General features: G+C 36.3%; 1 protein-coding gene across 1 annotated transcript in view; it reads right to left on the bottom strand.

The window, feature by feature from the left end:
* The window catches only part of OPTN (optineurin), a 64,664-nt gene that overhangs the window by 10,492 nt on the left and 35,533 nt on the right, over positions 1-18,639 (bottom strand). Inside the window, exons 5-10 of the mRNA XM_006894270.1 lie at positions 17,869-17,879; positions 12,526-12,667; positions 8,152-8,254; positions 6,301-6,416; positions 1,395-1,544; positions 953-1,046 (exon numbers count right to left, since the gene is read on the bottom strand). Of these exons, the coding sequence (XP_006894332.1) occupies positions 953-1,046; positions 1,395-1,544; positions 6,301-6,416; positions 8,152-8,254; positions 12,526-12,667; positions 17,869-17,879 (616 nt within the window). The remainder of the gene's footprint in view (positions 1-952; positions 1,047-1,394; positions 1,545-6,300; positions 6,417-8,151; positions 8,255-12,525; positions 12,668-17,868; positions 17,880-18,639) is intronic.

Here is an 18,639-nt window from a genome sequence, read left to right as displayed (position 1 = left end):
AAATGCCTTTGCATAGTCAATGCTCATAGCTTACAAAAAATAATTTCCTAATATATTGCAATATAATAAAAACACAGGAAAAAAAGAGCAATAACCACAAACCCCAATTTGAACAAGGTGTGACTCACTGATCCTGCTAAGTTTCCACTCATATAATTTTTACTTTGTGAAGAAGAAATATGTTTCAGTGAGTAACCTATTAAACTTTAAAGAGAAAATATATCCTATTTTAAGAGAAATAAAAAACAAAGCATGTATTTATAGCGATATAAACTCAAGGACCCCTTCTAATTAAAAGCTGCCATGGGCTTTTAATTATAATCACACTGGCTATTATTACTAAGTTGCAGGCCAAGCTGTCCAGGTCTCAATTTTCCCTGACGGCAGGGGAGAGCTAGGCTTTCAGTGTCTCATATACCAGATGGTACCTACTTGTTACTACACCTAGCTGGCTTCACACAGGAGTCTATGACACAAGCTGTTTGCTCCTTACAATCCTACTTTCAGTATTCCTAAAAGTTTACTCCCTGACTGAGTGCATTAGCACTATCTTTGTACAAGAATAGCACCATGTGTACATATAAAACCAAACCCAGTGCCATTAACTTTCTATTCTGACTCACAGTGACTTTGTAGGACAGGGGTGAACTGTCTCATAGAGTTTTCAATGCTGTATATCTCTATGGAAGTCAATTACCACAACTTTCTCTTGTGGAGCAGCTAGTGGGTTCAAACAACTGATGTTTTATTTAAGCATTCAATTATATACCACCAAAACTACACCCCCCCCCTCCCCCAGAGTAAATACTTAGGCATGAAAAACCAATTGTAACTTAAAAACCACTTATGAAATCAAATTTAGTTAAGGATCAAAAGAACTATTTTTACATATAAAATGTTTGACAGTTTTCCCATGTACTTCTAGGCTGTGAAATGAGTTTTTCAAGAATACCTCTTTCATTTTCAGCTCCTCAATTGTTTTCAATGCATGACTGTGTTCTTGAAGAAGCTTGCTGTGTGTTAACTGTAGAGATGCTAATTTGGCCCTGTCAAAAAAGAGACTTTTTAAAAAAACCCAAAAATCAGAGATTGGGGAGAGAAAAAATCACAGAAACATAATTATAACCATGCCTCCCAACCTTTTGCTGAACAATCAAGTAGCAGAATTTTCTCTCCTATCTTTATCACTTAATAATTACTATTTTTCTACTCTTAAAGAAAATCATTTCTATAAATTAAAAACAGAAAATAATTTTAACTTATCCCCTTAGACTCCCAGTACATCTTCAAATAAATAAAAAAGACTTCTTAATTTTATTCTCCAATCCTAATTGTAATCTGTACATACTAGCTATTATGTTTAGCAAGAAGCCACCCAAGCACCACACACTCACTTTTCATCTTCTGTTTTACTTTGCTCCATTTTTATTTCTGATCGCATGCTTTCCACTTGTAGCTCTAACTTTTTGTTATTATATACAAGTTCTTGCTTTTCATTCAGCTCTGATGGAGTTGCAGAATTTTTCCTTTCAAGGACTTGACATCTATATAAAAAAAAAAAACCACAAACCAACCAACAATTAAGACCTCATGACGACAATCATTACTCCTTCACTTCTCTATGGCTCTTAAATCAATACAAAGAGTCTGTAGCAAGTACAAAACATCTTAGGGTTGCAATTTTCAAAGATTTTTTTTTTCTCTTTTCAGTTTATTGCATGAAAGTGTTACACTAGTCCAAGTTGAAAGTGGACCCCAAATGGTTACATTATACAAGCTGTGAAGTTTTAAACTTGTGACAAGGGACAGAAGGGAAATTTTCTACTCATTGCAAGGAAATCCTCACTTAAGTTTCAGTGAGCCACAAGCACTTAAAACCCATGAACCTTCAGCTGGTCGTCCTTAGCCAGTCCAATCTCTACAAGGAACTGGCATATGTTCTTGCGTTGGTCACCCTGTAGCTGAATTACTCCTCCATATTGTGGATGCTCAATTACAGTACCACTGCAGGCAAACTTCTTCTTAAACGCCTTCACTAGTTTGTTTTTATTGTAATCATCAGCGATCCCTTGGACAGTTGTAAGGGTCTTCCTGCCATTTCTCTGTTGAATTCTTATATGGATATAATCCTCAGTCCCAGCAGGAAGCAGGTCATCACCCTTACTTGCATCAGCAAAGGGGTCGAAAGAGTGGAGATTATGGATAGCGGACATATGATACGATACCTTTTCCTCAGTGGAAACGACCTACGGAAGGTGGTGGCAGGAGAAAGCGGGCAGGGGGGACAGAGCGTCGGGAAGCGAGGGGGCTCGAGGGGAAGGCAGCTGAGTCCTCAGTGGCGGCTCAGTGACTGGGGCCAATTTTCAAAGATTTAATGGCACAACAGAATATATTTTATCTTCTTGTCTTTTCCTAGCACAGAAGTATAGACCTAAGGTCACAAGAGTTACTATCCATTTTAAATAACTGTTTTAAGTAGTTCTGCTAACATGTTTATATTTAAACACTGACCAAAGTAGTGTTTGCCAAAGGTACTTCTCATATAGTGATCTATTGATACCTGTTATCTTTAAAGAAGTTAATAGTTAAGCACCAAGATTATGACTTCTGAGAAAGATTCAAGAGGAGAAAACGAAGTGCTCTAAGTCCCATTCAAGACCTGAAAGAGAATGTCAGTATAATAACAGTAAACATAAAAGGCAGCTATGTGCCAGGCATAGATTTTGAAGTTATTTCTATGGTTTCTATGAGTTGACAGTCAACTGGACAGAATGTAACAATGAATGAAGTAAAGACTAATATATATAATTTACAAAGATAAAACTGAGGTTCAGAGAGGCACTCAAAGAAATACTGTGATAGATTTTTATTTTAAATGTAGGTCTGTTTGTCAAAAGGCCTTCTTTTTAGTTGCTATGTAGTACCAGATTACCTTAACTCTTTGGTGTTAAGTATAAATTCAAGAAAACACACCTATATGTTGTGCTCCGTGTTATGAAGATGACACAACCCTGCTTGCTGAAACTGAGGAGGACCGAAGCACTCGCTGCAGAAGGTCAAGGACTGTAGCCTTCAATATGAATTGAAGCTCAATATCAAGAAAACAAAGATTCTAACCACTGGCCCGATTGGCAGCATCATGATAGAAGGTGAAGAGATTGAGATTGTTAACACCTTTAGCTTGCTTTGCTTCACAATCAACACTCTGGCACCATCAGCCAGGAAATTAAAAGGTACTGCAATGGGAAAGTCTGTTGTTAGAGACCTCTCCAAAGTACTGAAATGCAACGATGTCTGGAGACTAAGGAGTGCGATACTGGCCATGGTCTTTGCAATTACTTGCTATGCGTCAGAGAGCTGGACAATGATTAGGGATGATAGAAGGAGATTGATGCCTTTCAGCTGTGGTGTTGGAGATGCGTATTGAATACACCATGGACTGCTAAGAGAACGTTCATACTAGAGAGGGTTAAACCAGGCTGCTCCTTGGAGGCAAGGATTCTGAAGCTTTGTCTGACATACTTTGGACATGCTGCAAGGAGAGTCCAGTCCTTGGAGAGAGATGTCATGCTTGGGAGGGTAGACGACAGTGCAGGTAAGGAAGACCCTCTATAAGATGGATTGATACAGTGATTGGGGTAATAGGGGTAGGAGTGTCAGAGACAGTGAGATTGGCACAGGATAGAACAGGGGTTAGGGCTGTTTTACATAGGGTCGCAATGAGTCGTAGGCAATGCTATGGCACATAACAACAGTAACAACATATGTTGTGCTGGAAATGTCTTTACCAACTAACTCAACAGAAGTACATCAATTTAGTTTTCCTAAGTTTTGGGTAGCTTCTTACATTAGAAGAAACAAATTCAAAATTCTCAGTTTATATGTTAGCCTTAAAAATGGATTTTAAATAATTTTCCCCCTAAATAAAGCTAACGCAGGATATTTCTGCTCTTTTCAACTTTCTTTTATATTTGTTCATGTTAGTGTTGTCAGCTTAAGTAAGTTATAGGAAAGGTGGCTCACAGATTCATAAAGGTCTTTACATAAGCAAGTATATGTACCACATGTCCCCAAACAACAGAATTAAAGACCTTAGCGCCACTCCTCAAAACCAAGAAACCCATTGCTGACAAGTCATTCTAACACATAGCAGCTCTCCATTGGGTTTCTGAGGTTATAAATCTTAATGAGAGAAGACTGTCCGTCTTTCTCCTGAGAAGGCCTGGTAGGTTTGAACTGCGGACTATTTTTGCTTAGTAGGACAACTCACTACCAACTACACCACCAGAGGCTTAGGAACTCACTGATATGGAACCAGTTCTAACTCCACTGGGTTTCCAAGGTGGTAAATCTTTGTAGAAGGAGACCTTTCTCCCAGAGTGGCTGGTGGATTGTGCTAACAGTTCAATGTTTCCTTCTATACCACCAGAGAGTCTTACACACATAGTACTACAATTATTTCTTGCTCATACATTAGCTTGTGTGTTAGCTTTTTCTGAGTTCAAATTTTAACTGTTGTTTTATTAGGTGTCACTGAGTCAAATATTTCTCATAGAGGCCCTATTAACAATGGATCTGAACCCTGCACCATCCTTGTAATTTTTTAAATTGTGATTTAAATGAAAGTTTACAGAACAGTTGGATTTCCATTTCACTGCTGTGCATTTTTCTCCCTCTCCCTCCCAAATTCACCTTCTTTTTTAAAATATTCATTCATTTTCACACTATTTCCTCCCTCCCTCTTCCTTTCTCCTCCCCCAGTCCACTTTTCAATGCACCTCTTATTCCGGACTGTTATCTTAACATATAATGACTCGTATTCCTTTTCCTTCAGTTTGTTTGGCTCCAAAATCAACACTCTTGGTATCGGCAGGTAGGAAATCAAAAGGCAGTTTGCATTGGGGAAGTTTGCTGTCAGGGACCTCCAGAGTACTGAAGAGGAACGATGTCAGTCTGGAGACTGAAGTGTGCTTGCTCCTTACCATTTCCGATACAGTGGAGCCCACTGTAGCAGTCCTGTGTCAATCCATTTGATTGAGGGTCTTTCTCTTTTATTGACCCTCTACCTTTCCAAGTATGATGTCACTCTGCAAGGAACACCCCCTCCTAACAAGTCTAAACAATGTTAGGCAAAGCTTTGCCATCTTTGTTTCCAAGGAGCACTCTGGATGCACTCTCTCTAAGACATATCTGTTTGTTCCTTTGACAGTCCTTGGGATATTTAGTACTCTTTTCTAATCCACAACTCAAAGATATCAATTATTCTTTTGTTATCCTTATTCACTGTTTAGTTCTCTGATGCACAGAAAGCGACTGAAAAGACCAGGGTCTGAATCAGGAGCACCTTAGTTTCAAACTGACAGTGTTGCTCTTTAGTACTCTGGAGAGGTCTCTGACTGTAGATTTCCCAGTGCACTATGTCTCCTGATCACCTGACTGCTGTACCAAGGATACTGATTGTGAATCCAATTAAGATAAATTCATTGACAGTTTCAATCTTTCCTCCATCATGATATTGCCTATTGGTCCAGTAGGAAGAATTTTTGTTTTCTTGATGTTGAGATGCAAACCACATTAAAGGTTGTATTCTTTGATCTTTTGCAACAAGTCCTTCAAGTCCTTCTCATGTGCAGCAAGCAAGGTTGTGTCATCTGCATAATGCAGGTTGATGGTGAGTCTCCCTCCAATCCTGATTCCACTTTCTTCTTCATAGAGTCCAACTTCTTAAATTATTTTCTCAGCACACAGATTGAATAGATATAGAAAGGATACAGCCCTGACATACACCTTTCCTGATTTTAAACCACGCAGTGTTCCCTTGTTCTGTTTGGACAACAATTTCTTGATCTAGGTATAGGTCTCACAGGAGAATAATTAAGAGTTCTGGGACTCCCATTCTTCTCAATATTAGTAATAATTTTTATGATCCACACAGCCAAATGCCTTTTCATAATCAATAAAACATAAGTAGATAGTCTTCTTGTATTCTCTGCTTTTAATCCAAGATCTATCTTACATCAGCAATGACATCCATGTCCTATGGCCTCTTCTATATACAGTTTAATCTGGTATTATTCTAGCCAGTTTTTCTTAAACAATGTTAAGCAACATTTTGCTTGCATGCAATATTTTAATTACATCTCTATTTTTCTTTTAGTCAGTAGCATAGTGAGTTACTGTATTTTATATTATATAGTAACATTTTGCAAAAAAAAAAATACACCATAGTAATATAGTAGTATATTTTGTGAAAAATTACATTTTCAGAAGGAGGATAAAAAAATGGTCTCTCATTCTTACTTCTCTTGAAGTCTCTTCTTCATTAGTTCTGCTTCACTGAGTTTAGTATGAGCCTCTTGAAGCTCTTTAAACAGGGTTGTCACCTGAAGATTCAGTGCTTCCACTTCACTTCCAACCTATTATACAGAAAATTGCAAACACAGATATGCAATTATCATTCTTTAATGATTTAATCTGTTTAAAGGAATCTTTTTGTGAGAAAACATGCCAAACCATTAGCACCCAATTAAAAAGAATAGAGAATATAGGGGAGCTCTGGTGGCCTAGTGGTAAGGAGCTGCAACTACAATCCCAGAAGCGCACGGTTCAAATCCACCAGATGCTCTGCCAGGGAAGGAGGGACAATCTCCTCCTGTACCAGTCAGATCTGATTTGACAGTACACTTACACAAAAATAATAAAATAAAAAAAAAGAATAGAGAATATATTACACTCTGACAATTAATATCCCAAATATCATATATAAATGTTTTGGACACAACTTTGTTTTCATATAGTGCACTTCTGGTTAATTTGGATGCATTTGTGATAATAACCTTATTAAAATTAAAATGAACTCTGATCATCATTTAGGAGAGTTCCTGGAAGAAGATTATGGTTAAGCACTCAATTATTATTAGCTCAAAATTTGGTAGCTGAACTAGGCTGGAGAAGCCTTAGAAGACAGCAGGTGATCTGCTTCTGAAAGGTGATAGTCTTAACAACCCTATGGAGCAGTTCTATTCTGCACACATGGGGTCACCATGACATGAAATAAAATTTTAAGTTTGCTTTAGGAAAATGGAGAGTAGTCTTCCTATGAGAACAAAGGTCATCTTATTTAAATGTTAAAAATCATTGTGCTGTATAATCATAAATATATACACATAAAATTTTTAATGCCTACAAGCTATGCCTTGAAATATAACTAACTTGTGGAATTATTTACAATCACATAATTAAATAAAACCATATTGTATTTCTACGATCTAGCTCACTAAAACACTTGAAACTTATACTTTCAGAAAACAGTTGAAGATGAGTAATAGAACCTGTTTCTAAAACACTTGAAACTTATTCTTTCAGAAAACAGTTGAAGATAGAACCTGTTTCTAAGATTCCAGAAGTTTTTCTGTCAATGTCTCATCTTGTGGTTGTCTTAATAAGGGTCCTAGCTAAGCATTCATAATGTTTAAACACATTATCACTTAAAAAATTATGCATTCTTACATAATCACCAATCAAAAGATCTTTGTTCCAAGTTCTGGATATAAATATTCTGAAAAATCTTAGTTGGAGCATTGATTTACTTGGTAATGATTTGCTGCTCAACTTTAAAGGAGTCTATTAAAAGTGTTAAGAGTGTTTCAAGGTATTTCTGATAATCATATAATAGTACTATGAAGAAGACAAATTTTGTTTTTGTTAGGCCAAATTACTTAGGTATTTAGAAGAAATTAGTGAAGAGGAATGATTTCATAGACAATTGATGGGAATTAATATTCACTTATATTCAATCCATTTAAATCAGGACAAGGCAATAGGAGAAAAAGAGAAAATATTCAACATTATTACTACTTCCATATGAATATATAAAGCATATATTCATAGCGAGCATATAGGGCAAGGATTTCTTGGACTATACTCTTTATACAGGCAGATTGCCGGTCTTTTTATTTTTTGTGAAATTGGGGGTGGGTTCAAACCACTGACCTTTTGGTTCACAGCTGAGCACTTAACCATTGCATCAGTAGGTTTCCTATGAGTCTGAATGACATCTTACACTTAAATCGTAAGGTTCAAAGTTGGTCTCTACACTAGTCTTCAGTACATCAGGGCAAATAAAATCAGTGTTGGAATCTTAGTGCTCACCGTTTCTGTGCCTTTCTCCTCTTCCTTCTCTTCTTCTGTGCTCTCCTCAGTCTGGGTCTCAATTTCAGCGTGATTATTTGCTTTCTTCTCAAAATCTGAAATTCTGAAAAGTTATAGAATGTAGAAAGGCTAATTTCTTTTTGTTATTTCTCTGGAGGAATACTTTAAAAAGCACTAAAAAGAACACCGTCTAAACTCTAGATAAGAGAGCAGGGATTTAAAAAAATTTTTTTATGTTTATTATGGTAGCTTGTTTATGTTTTATATTTCATCATAAAAATGGATGAGACTCAATTTAAGAATTATGTATACATACATGTACACACATGGGGATTCTATAAGTGTGAGTCTCTCCTTTACAGGTTTTTAGCAAATAAGGAAAGATTTACCTTTAGGACCCATCTAAGTTGACAATACCTGAACAGACAAACAAGTGTAGCAATATTTTTTATCCCTAATCATAATCACATGAAAGTCATCTTACAAAATATGGGAAAAGACAGTAGGTTGAATAAATGCCTGCAACTTTTCTCCTATTCAAAATCCTAAGAAAATAATTTTTTTAATTAATTTTAATGAAAATTTACAGAGACTTTGGATTTCCATTCATTCATTGTTGTACTTTTCTCCCTGTCCAACCCCCCCCAACCAATTCACTCTTCTCTTTGAAGTTAAAGAAAAATTCTTTCATTGTTATACAATCCTTCCCTTCAAGTCCACTCCACTATGCAGCCTTTGTTCTGTACACCTGCATGACAATAATACCTAATCATATATCCCTTTTAAACAGTTCTCTCCTTCATCTGTTTCAATATAGTATACATTATTTGTCCTATCTTTCTCAGTCTCCCCCCAACCCCTATGTCAGTCCTCTTTTATAACAGTGGCATTATGCAGTATTTGCCTTTTTATGACTGAGATATTTCACTCAGAATTATGTTCTCCAGGGTCAGCCATTTGGATAATATTTCGAATTCCTTGTTTTTCAATGCAGCATAATTTTCCATTGTGTGAATATACCAGAGCTTCTTTATCCATTAGTTTTTTGATGGGTACTTGGGTTATTTCCAAATCTTTGCTACTGTAAACATGGGTGTGCATATATCTGCTTGAGTGGCCGTTCTGGTTTCTTTAGGGTATATTCCCAGTAGAGGAATTGCTGGGTCAAATTGTATTTCTATTTCCAACTTTTTGAGAAAGTGCCAAACTGCCTTCCATAGTGGTTGCACCATTTTACACTCCCACAAACAGTGAGTATAGGGGTTCCAGTTTCTCCACAACCTCACCAGCATCTGTTGTTTGTGTTACATCCACTTTTTTCTTTTAATAATTTTAATGAACATTGGCAGAGATTTTGGATTTCCATTCATTCATTGCTGCCCTTCTTTCCCCACCCAGACCACCCTCCCCCCACTACATCCACTTTAAAAAAATAAAAACCAATCCAAAATATACACAACAAGACCAAAGGAATGAAAATCAAAGGACAAAAAACAAAGATTGATGAAATTTAATCAAACCTACCAGAAAGTAATTAAAACCAATCAAAACAGAAACAGAAAGAAGGAGCAAAGAGTAAATAATATTAGAGGACTGGTCCATAACACCCAATTAGAAAAAAAAGAGAAACCAGAACACAAGAAATTATTGCTATTACTGTCCAATCAGTTTGGGAGTTTCCCCCTTCTTTTGTTAATTGAGCTTCATTCAAACATTCACATAGATTTTGTTTTATGAGTTTAGGGTTTTAGGGTTTAACAATTGGATGAAAAACGGCATTGCCCAAAGGCATATGGGACATGGGACAACTTCAGATACCTGAGACTTAGTACAAAACCTTTAGAAATAAAGAACAAGAAAAAGTTTCCTACAAAAAGGAAAAGAATCAATATGCCAACAGAGTTTTCTGTTTCCACCAAAGGCTGGAACACAACAAAACAATGTCTTAAAAATTCTGCGGGAAAATCTCAAATCTCAGGCTAAATGGTTTTTCTTGCAATAGCATTATGTTGCAATTGTACCAATATAAAAAGGCTTACCAGATATTAAAAAACAAAGGAAGAGTGATTGCTCATCAACTCACCTTACGATACCAGTAATTACCCTGATACCAAAACCAGGCAAAGGCATCAAATTAAAGAAACTACATACCATTATCCCTAATAAATATATATGCAAAAATCTTCAACATAATACAAGCAAACTGAATTCCAGAACATATGCATCATGACCAAGTAGAATTTATCTCAGGAAGTCAACTGATTTAAATGTCTGAAAATAAAATTCATTTAATATGCCATATTAAATAATAAAACAGCACAAAAACTTTATATGATCAAGAGATATGGGCAAAGCACTTGACAAAATTAAAAACTCATTCACCAAGAAAACTATGAGAGATCATTTCATTCCAGTCAGAATAGCAAAATTTAACAGAACAGCAAGCAACAAATGCTGGCGAGGTTGTGGGAAAACTGGAACCCTTATTCACTGTTGGTGGGAGTGTAAAATGGTGCAACCACTGAGGAAGGCAGTATGGCGCTTTCTCAAAAAGTTGTAAATAGAGATAACATTTGACCCAGCAATTCCACTACTGGGAATATACCCCAAAGAGACCATAACTGCCACCCAAACAGATATATGCACACCCATGTTTATCGCATTTTTGTCCACAATAACAAAGAGTTGGAAACAACCTAAGTGCTCATCAACAAATGAATGGATAGAGAAGCTGTGGTATATTCACACAATGGAATACTACTCTGCATTGAAAAACAAGGAATTCATGCAGTATTATTCGAAATGGGTGACCCTGGAGTACATTATGCTGAGTGAAGTATCTCAGTCACAAAAGGATAAATACTGTATGGTGCCACTGTTGTAAAACAGGACTGACATCGGGGTTGGGGGCTGACTGAGAAAGATGGGTTAAATAATGCATACTGCATTGAAACAGATGAGGGAGAAAACTGTTTAAAAGGTATATGTGATTAGGTATTTTTGTCATGACAGGAGTCCAGAACTAAGGCTGCATAGTGGAGTGGACCTGGGGGGAGGGATTGTAAAATAATCAAAGAAATTTTCCTTTTACTTTTCCAAGAGGGGAGTGTACAGGGGGGAGGGTTGGGAGGGGAGAAAAGTACAACAACAAATGAATGGAAATCCAAAGTCTCTGTAAATTTTCATTGAAATTAATAATAACAAAAAGTTTTTAAAAATTCATGACAAAAACGGCAACAAACTTAGTGAGAATTTTGTCAATCTTATAAAAAGCTTCTGCTAAAAACTCTGGCTAACATAATATCTGATGGTTGCCATGGATTATGTCCCCTAAAAAATGCATGCAATGATATATCATGGAAACTGTATAATGATCTGATAAACCCAACAGTTGTGGGAGGTTTAAAGGTAAAATATAGCATCCCTTAATCACATCATGATCTAATCTATGTAAGGGAAATTTCATTAGGGTGCGACCTGTAACACTATAAAAGGAAGAAATAGAGCAGGGGAAGGGAGTGCTGGGAGGAATGGGACCTCAGAACCAGTAAGAAAACTCTTCTGGAACGGAGTAGTCCCTGACTACAGACTTTGTCAGTCCAATACATCTCTTGTTCTCCTGGCTGCTGGTACCAATTGTATTGAGTGTGGATCCAAGTAAAATAAAGTCATTGATGTTGACAAGAATGTAGAAAACTGTAATCCTCATATATTGTTGGTACGAATGTAAAATGATATACCTACTTTGGTAGTTCTGAAAAATATTACATTTAACTATCATACAACACAGCAATTACATTCCTAGGTATATACCTCAGAGAAGTGAAACTAGGTATCCTTGCAAAAATGTACATTAATGCTCACAATATTCATAAAAGGCAAAAGTGAAAATAATGCAAATGTTTATCAACCAATGAACAGATCAATAAAATGTGATCTAGTCCCTACAATAGAATATTACTTGACAATGAAAAGAAATAGAATACTGACAAAAGCATCAACATGTATTCTTTGAAGAGAGTGAAAGAAGCCAGTCACAGGAGACCACATGTTATATATGTATATATATAAAATACATATGTATTTAAAATGTCCAGAATAGGCAAATCTATGGTGACAGAAAGTACCTTAGCTTCTGCTAGGAGCTGGGGAGAGTGGGGAAGAGAGGAGTGTATGCAAATGAGTATGGGTATGGGGTTTCTTTTTGTAGAGATGACTTCCTAAAATTATACTGTAGATATGGTCACATGACTGACTATTCTTAAAAAAACCAGTGGAGTACACTTTAAAATAGGTGAATTTTATGGTATTTTAATTATCTCATAAGAAAGCTTTTAAAAAACGAATACTGATTTTAACTTATCTATTTTATACCTTTCTTTGGCCTCTTTGAGTGCAATTTCAAGTCTTTCCACCTTTTGGTTTCCTTCTCTTAGACAAAGCAGGAGTTGGCTCACAGTTAATTCCTCAAATTCCATATAATTTCTGGCTCCTTCTGCAGATTTGCACCTATATTAGATTTTCATCAGAAAGTGAGAAGGTCAATATTTAATATAGAGTAGCCCAAATACTATCTTAGGTTATAAACACTGAACCTAACTAAGGACAACTCTGACCTGTCCTTTAATGTTACACGTACTTGTCCTCACTTTGAATGACTGAACCAACTCCTGTTATACAAAAATTCTTCATCAATATCCCCGTCACTTGCTGTACATACAGATTTTAAACCGCTGGAAAGGTATCTAGCCATTTCTTCTAAAGTAAGGCTAAATAAAAACCCTAAGCATCTACAAATTCATAAGGACAGTAATAGATATTGTCTATAACTTGGGAACTGCTATATAACTAGAGCCAACTTAAAGGAACTATCTTACACTCTTCCCCCCCTTTCTTTCTTTTTTAATTGTGATTTTAATGAGTGATTACAGAAAAGTTGGATTTTCATTCATTCATTGTTGCACATTTTCCTCCTACTGCCCTCTAAGTTAACTTTAAAAAAAATTCACTCCCTCTTCCCCCACCACTCCCCAAGTCCACTTTGCCATGCACCTCTTATTCTGAACTGTTGTCATACAGATAACGCCTAGTCATGTATTCCTTTTAAACAGTTTTTTCCTTCTTCTGTTCCAATGCAGTGTTCATTATTTATCCCCTTTTCTGTTTCCCCTCCATCCCCCATGTCAGTCCTGTTTTACAGCAGTGATTTGTCTTTTTGTGACTAAGATATTTCACTCAGCAGAATGTCTCCCAGGGTCATCCATGCTGTATAATATTTTATGAGTTCCTTGTTTTACAGTGCTGCAGAGTATTCTATTGTATGACTATACCATCGTTTTTCTATCCAGTCAAGAATACTCTTAAAGTAGTAAGAATACTCTTATTAATTCTACTTATTAACAAAGCATAGTAGGTCCCATGATCCCTAAGAGCACATTCCCTGCTTTCCAAGGCAAGTATGAGGAACTTAGACTACATGATATCACTCCCTTCAAATGGTCAGTATACACATACTACCTGACCACAAAATCCATCAGATATAGCCCTCATTTCAGATGTCACACTTTCCTAGAGGTCTAAGTCTCAGAGAGGGCTTCAAAAAGACACAGTATCAAATTATATGTGCTACCTTTGGGAATATACAAACAGATCCTTGACTTTAATTTGAAAACCATCAAATTATTACAGTAAAGAAAAGATTTTCCTTTTGGTTTTAAATAATAAAACCCTAACTCAAACTCACTACTGTCAAGTTAGAACAGACTCATAGCTGATCCTCCAGTGGGTTTTTGGGAGGCTGTAAATTTCATATCTTTCTCCTGCTGAGCTGCTGATGTATTGAAACCATCAGAGAGGCATAACCTTCAGGTTAGTAGCACAATTCCACTTGGACTACTCCAGCAGAACTCCCTTTTAAACAACCAGAACAGAGGAATGTATGTACTGTTGGCATGCCAATAATTTTTCTTGATTTCAATGTCTGATTAATAAAAAGATTTTCCAATGACAAATACAACCTTCACTAAAACAAATAACAAATAACAAAATATTCCATCACATAATAACAAAACACTTCAACATTAAAAAAAAACCCAAAACATTCTTAACACTAGACCTATATAGGCAACATCATGATAGATGAGAAAAGATTGAAACTGTCAACAACTGCACCTTACTTTGTTTCATAAGCAACATCCTTGGTACTAAGAGTTAGGAGATCTGGATATGGGGAAAGTCTGTAGTCAGGGACTAAATACTGAGAAGCAATGATGCCAATTTGAGGACGAAGATGCACCTGATTCAGACCATGGTCTTTTCAACCACTGGCCATGCATCTGAGAGCTGGACAATAAATAAGGATGACAGAAGAACTGATGCCTTTGAGCTGGGGTGTTGGAGAAGAATACTGAATATCCTATGGACTGCCAAAAGAACAAAATGATATATCTCAGAGAAGGTGCAGCTAGAGTGCTCCTTAGATGTAAAGATGATAAAGCTTTGTCTTACATACTTTGGGCATGTTGTTGGGGGAGGCTATTCCTTGGAGACGGACATCTTGCTTGAAAAGATAAGGGTCACCAAAAGAAAGGAAGACCCTCAATCAGATGGATTAACACAGTGATTGTTGCAATGGGCTTAAGTATGTCAGAAATTATGAGATTGACATACTATAGACAGGGTTCATATTTGGTGTTCATAGAGTTGCTATGAGTTGTACTCAACTTGATGGCACCTAACAACAACATGATGATGTCAATAAAAATAGCTACTATTTCAGTAATCCATTGAAATTCATATATCTAATAAATTGCTGTTGCTATCATTGGCCACTGTTAGGCATGGCAACTATATATGGTGACTCAATGTACTACCTAATGACATGCTGCCTAGTTTTATATCATCCTATGATCCTCTTGAGGATTGAATCCTTCTGATTCAGCATTTTCATTGGCTGGTATTTGGTAGTAGTTCCCTAGGCATTTCCCCCCACTCCTAGTCTATCTTGGTCTGGAAACTCCACTGAAAACTAAATACCATCAAAACAACATGCAAGCCTCCACTGAGAGATGGGTGGTTGGTCCACAGAAGGTGGACTGGCCAAGAATCAAACCTGGGTCTCCAACATGGAAAACAAGAATCTAATGTATAACTGGTATTAAATTCTGGTTTCCCTCATTCCAAATTAGAAAACTGTAAGTCAATTTCTGATTTCTTATGATGTTTACAAACAGGGCAAATACATTATTTACTTAAAAAAATAACAGTATGCCTTAAAGGAAGTGGTCTTTTCATATGGATGCAAACAAGAAGGAAATTACTTTAAATTTAAAACATGGCTAATTTTCTTCCTTAACTTTCAGTAAAGTCTTTTAATGTTAAAATAACAATTTCTCGGAAAATGAAAGATTTTTTTAACTAAAACGGAAGTAAGTTTCATTTAAGGTAATTGCCTTGTTGATGAAAAAAAAATTTGATATGTATTTTACATTACACAAGAGTTTTGGGAGCATAACAGGGGAAATTCTTTTTCCCATGGCTTGATAGAAAGCAATCTCCCATGTATATCCAATATCCTTTTAAAAAACCCCAAACGTTTTATAACCCCTCAAGGAAAAGGGATGTTATGAGAAATTTTCAGATAACACAAAGAATTTGCAAAGACTAAAGGCTGCTGGGTCAAATACTTAAATACTAAATGTAAAACTAACTACAAAGTTCATTTAAAAAAAAAGCCAAAGCAAACAACATTTCAGCTCATCAAGAGATTTCACTGAAAGGATAAAAAGAAAATATACAGACTAAGAAATATTTTGTCAACAATATATTTGCCATGGGTCTAATATCTAAAACTTATAGAAAATTCCACCACCTCAACAACAAAAAGACAAATGATTCAATTTAAATAATGAGCAAAGGATATGAACAAACACTTCACCAAAGAAGATATATAGGCACATTGAGGGATCATTAGCCATTACAGATGTTGTATCCCAGCAACAAAAGTAGTGATTTTAAAAACCAAACCAAAACCAAAAAACACCCAGAAAACAAGAAATACCAATTATATTTTGAGTAGACAAGAATTCTTAAATACTGCTGATAGGACTATAAAACAATACAACCATTATTCAGTATGGCAGTTTCCTAAAAAGACAGAAATATACCCAACAATCCTACTCCAAAGTATATATCCTAGAGAAATAAGAACTGTAACACAAATAGACATATATACACCAATTTTCAGTGGTAGTATTATTCACAAAAGCAAAAAAGTGGAAATAATTTAAATGACCATCAATGGGTGAATGGATAAAATATGGTGCATACATAAAAAAATATATAAAATAGAATAGTATGCAATGATAAGTAATAATCTGTGAAATATTATACAATATAAATAAACATGGAAGACATAAGTCAATCACAAAAGGACAAGTATTGTATGAAACCATAATTATAAAAGTTAAGAATAGGGATCCAAAGGACCAAACAGGAAAAGAGACTTTAGAATACAGAACTATACAGAGAGAGGGCTGACTTGAGACACGGTGTACACAAGCTGCTTGAGCTGGTGGTCCTGATCTCCCGCCATACCAGAGACAAAAGAAATCACTAAACTGCAGGAAGAAGGGTGAGGGAGGTGAGGCTCTGTGCTGAAAGCAAGCACTCTCCATTGCTTGTGGAGAGAAGAGACTTGAGGGGTCCCTGGGGCTATAGGTCCTTCTGTCTGGGGATCCCTGCCTCTGTGGCTGCGGGGCCATCCCAGGGGACAAATAAGACAAGGGACTTTAGTATACAGAACTACAAGGCAAAGGAAAGAATATCTGTAGCTCTCTGCGAAGAGAGGACTGACTTGAGATCCCCTGCACATAAGCTGCTTGAGCTGGCAGACCTGATCTTTAATCTTGTGTCACTCCAGAGACAAAGGAAGACATTAAGCTCCAAAAGAAAAGGTGCATGAGAAACTCCTTGAGTGTCTTACATTACTCAGCCACTTCATACATAAAGGAAGACTACAGAGTTGGTATTGGGGGACTACACCAACAGGGTTACAGTACAGAACAGAGAGAACATCAAGGACTTTAGGAAAGGCAAATTTTACCAGAAAGGACTTACAGTAGAGTGAGAAGCTCACCCCATACACTGAACATTTTAACTTCGTAACTAACTAATCATTAACATTATAAAGACAAGAACCAACAACAACTCTCCCAGACTCAATTGAAACAACCAAACATATATCAAGAAAAACTTTACATAATGTCAAGAAAGCAGTAGATACTTTCAAAAACTGTGAAAAAAACAAATTAAGCCTTCTCAAAAAAAAATAAAGCATAGAACATTACAGATCTCATGAATCCCCGAGTCAAGAAGGCAGATGATATATGCTGATATGCAGACATTCAAACAGCTACGAATGAAAGCACAAATGATGAAAGAAACAATGGAAGCGGTAAATAAAGAAAATAACCTAGAGGTGGAGAATCAGGAAAAATACATTGATGAAGAGTTAGCTGAACAGCTATGGAAGAAGGTACAAATGATTGAATAAACAATGGAAACCATTAAGAAAGCAAATGCTCCAGAGACACTAGTCAGAAGAAATATATTGATGATGAGGAACTTCTACAACTATGGAAGAAAATGCAAAAAAAGGGAAGAAATAATTGAAATTATAGATAAAGAGATAAAAGAACTTAAAAAATCATCACAAGATAGAGAGGGCACTGCCAACACAGTACTAGAAATAACAGAAAGGCATGAAAATGCATCCAGAATATTAAGACTGCAATGGCAGAAGTGGTCCAACACACTTAAAAGACAAAAAAGTAGAACAGAAGGGATGAAACAGAGTCAGTGAGCTGGAAGACAAGAATCACAATGGAAACACACTAGAAGAAAAATCAGAGATGAGACAAAGAAAATTCAGAAAACATTAAAATCGTGTGGGATGACATCAAAAGGAATAACTCCAAATCACTGGCAATAAGAGAGATGCATATCAAAACCACAATGAGGTACCATCTTGCTCTAGTAAGAGTGGAAAAGTTTAACAGGGCAGCAAGTAATAGATGGTGGAGAGGATGTGGCGAGAAAGGAACTCATACATTGTTGGTGGGACTGTAAAATGGTGCAACCATTCTGGAAGGCAGTTTGGTGCTTCCTCAGAAAGCTGAACATAGAAATTCCATATGACCTAGCTATTCCACTACTTGGAATTATACCCTGAGAATATGAGACCTGAGGCACAAAATGAGATTTGTACACCAATGTTCATAACAGCATTATTCACCATTGCAAGAACATGGAAACAGCCTAAATTTCCAACCACAAATGAATGGACTGAGAAATTATGGCACATTCACACAATGGAATATTATGCAGCACGCAGGAGCAATAACTTTGTAAATTATTACCTAACTTGGGAGGGACTGGAGAGCATTATGCTGAGTGAACTAACTCAGTCCACAAGGATAAATATTGTAT

This window comes from Elephantulus edwardii, unplaced genomic scaffold, assembly GCF_000299155.1.
Source record: "Elephantulus edwardii isolate Elephantulus edwardi_28Jun2011 unplaced genomic scaffold, EleEdw1.0 scaffold00139, whole genome shotgun sequence".
Lineage (NCBI taxonomy): Eukaryota > Metazoa > Chordata > Mammalia > Macroscelidea > Macroscelididae > Elephantulus > Elephantulus edwardii.
Note: the sequence above shows the minus strand (reverse complement) of the source record. Positions and strands in the feature narration are given on the sequence as shown.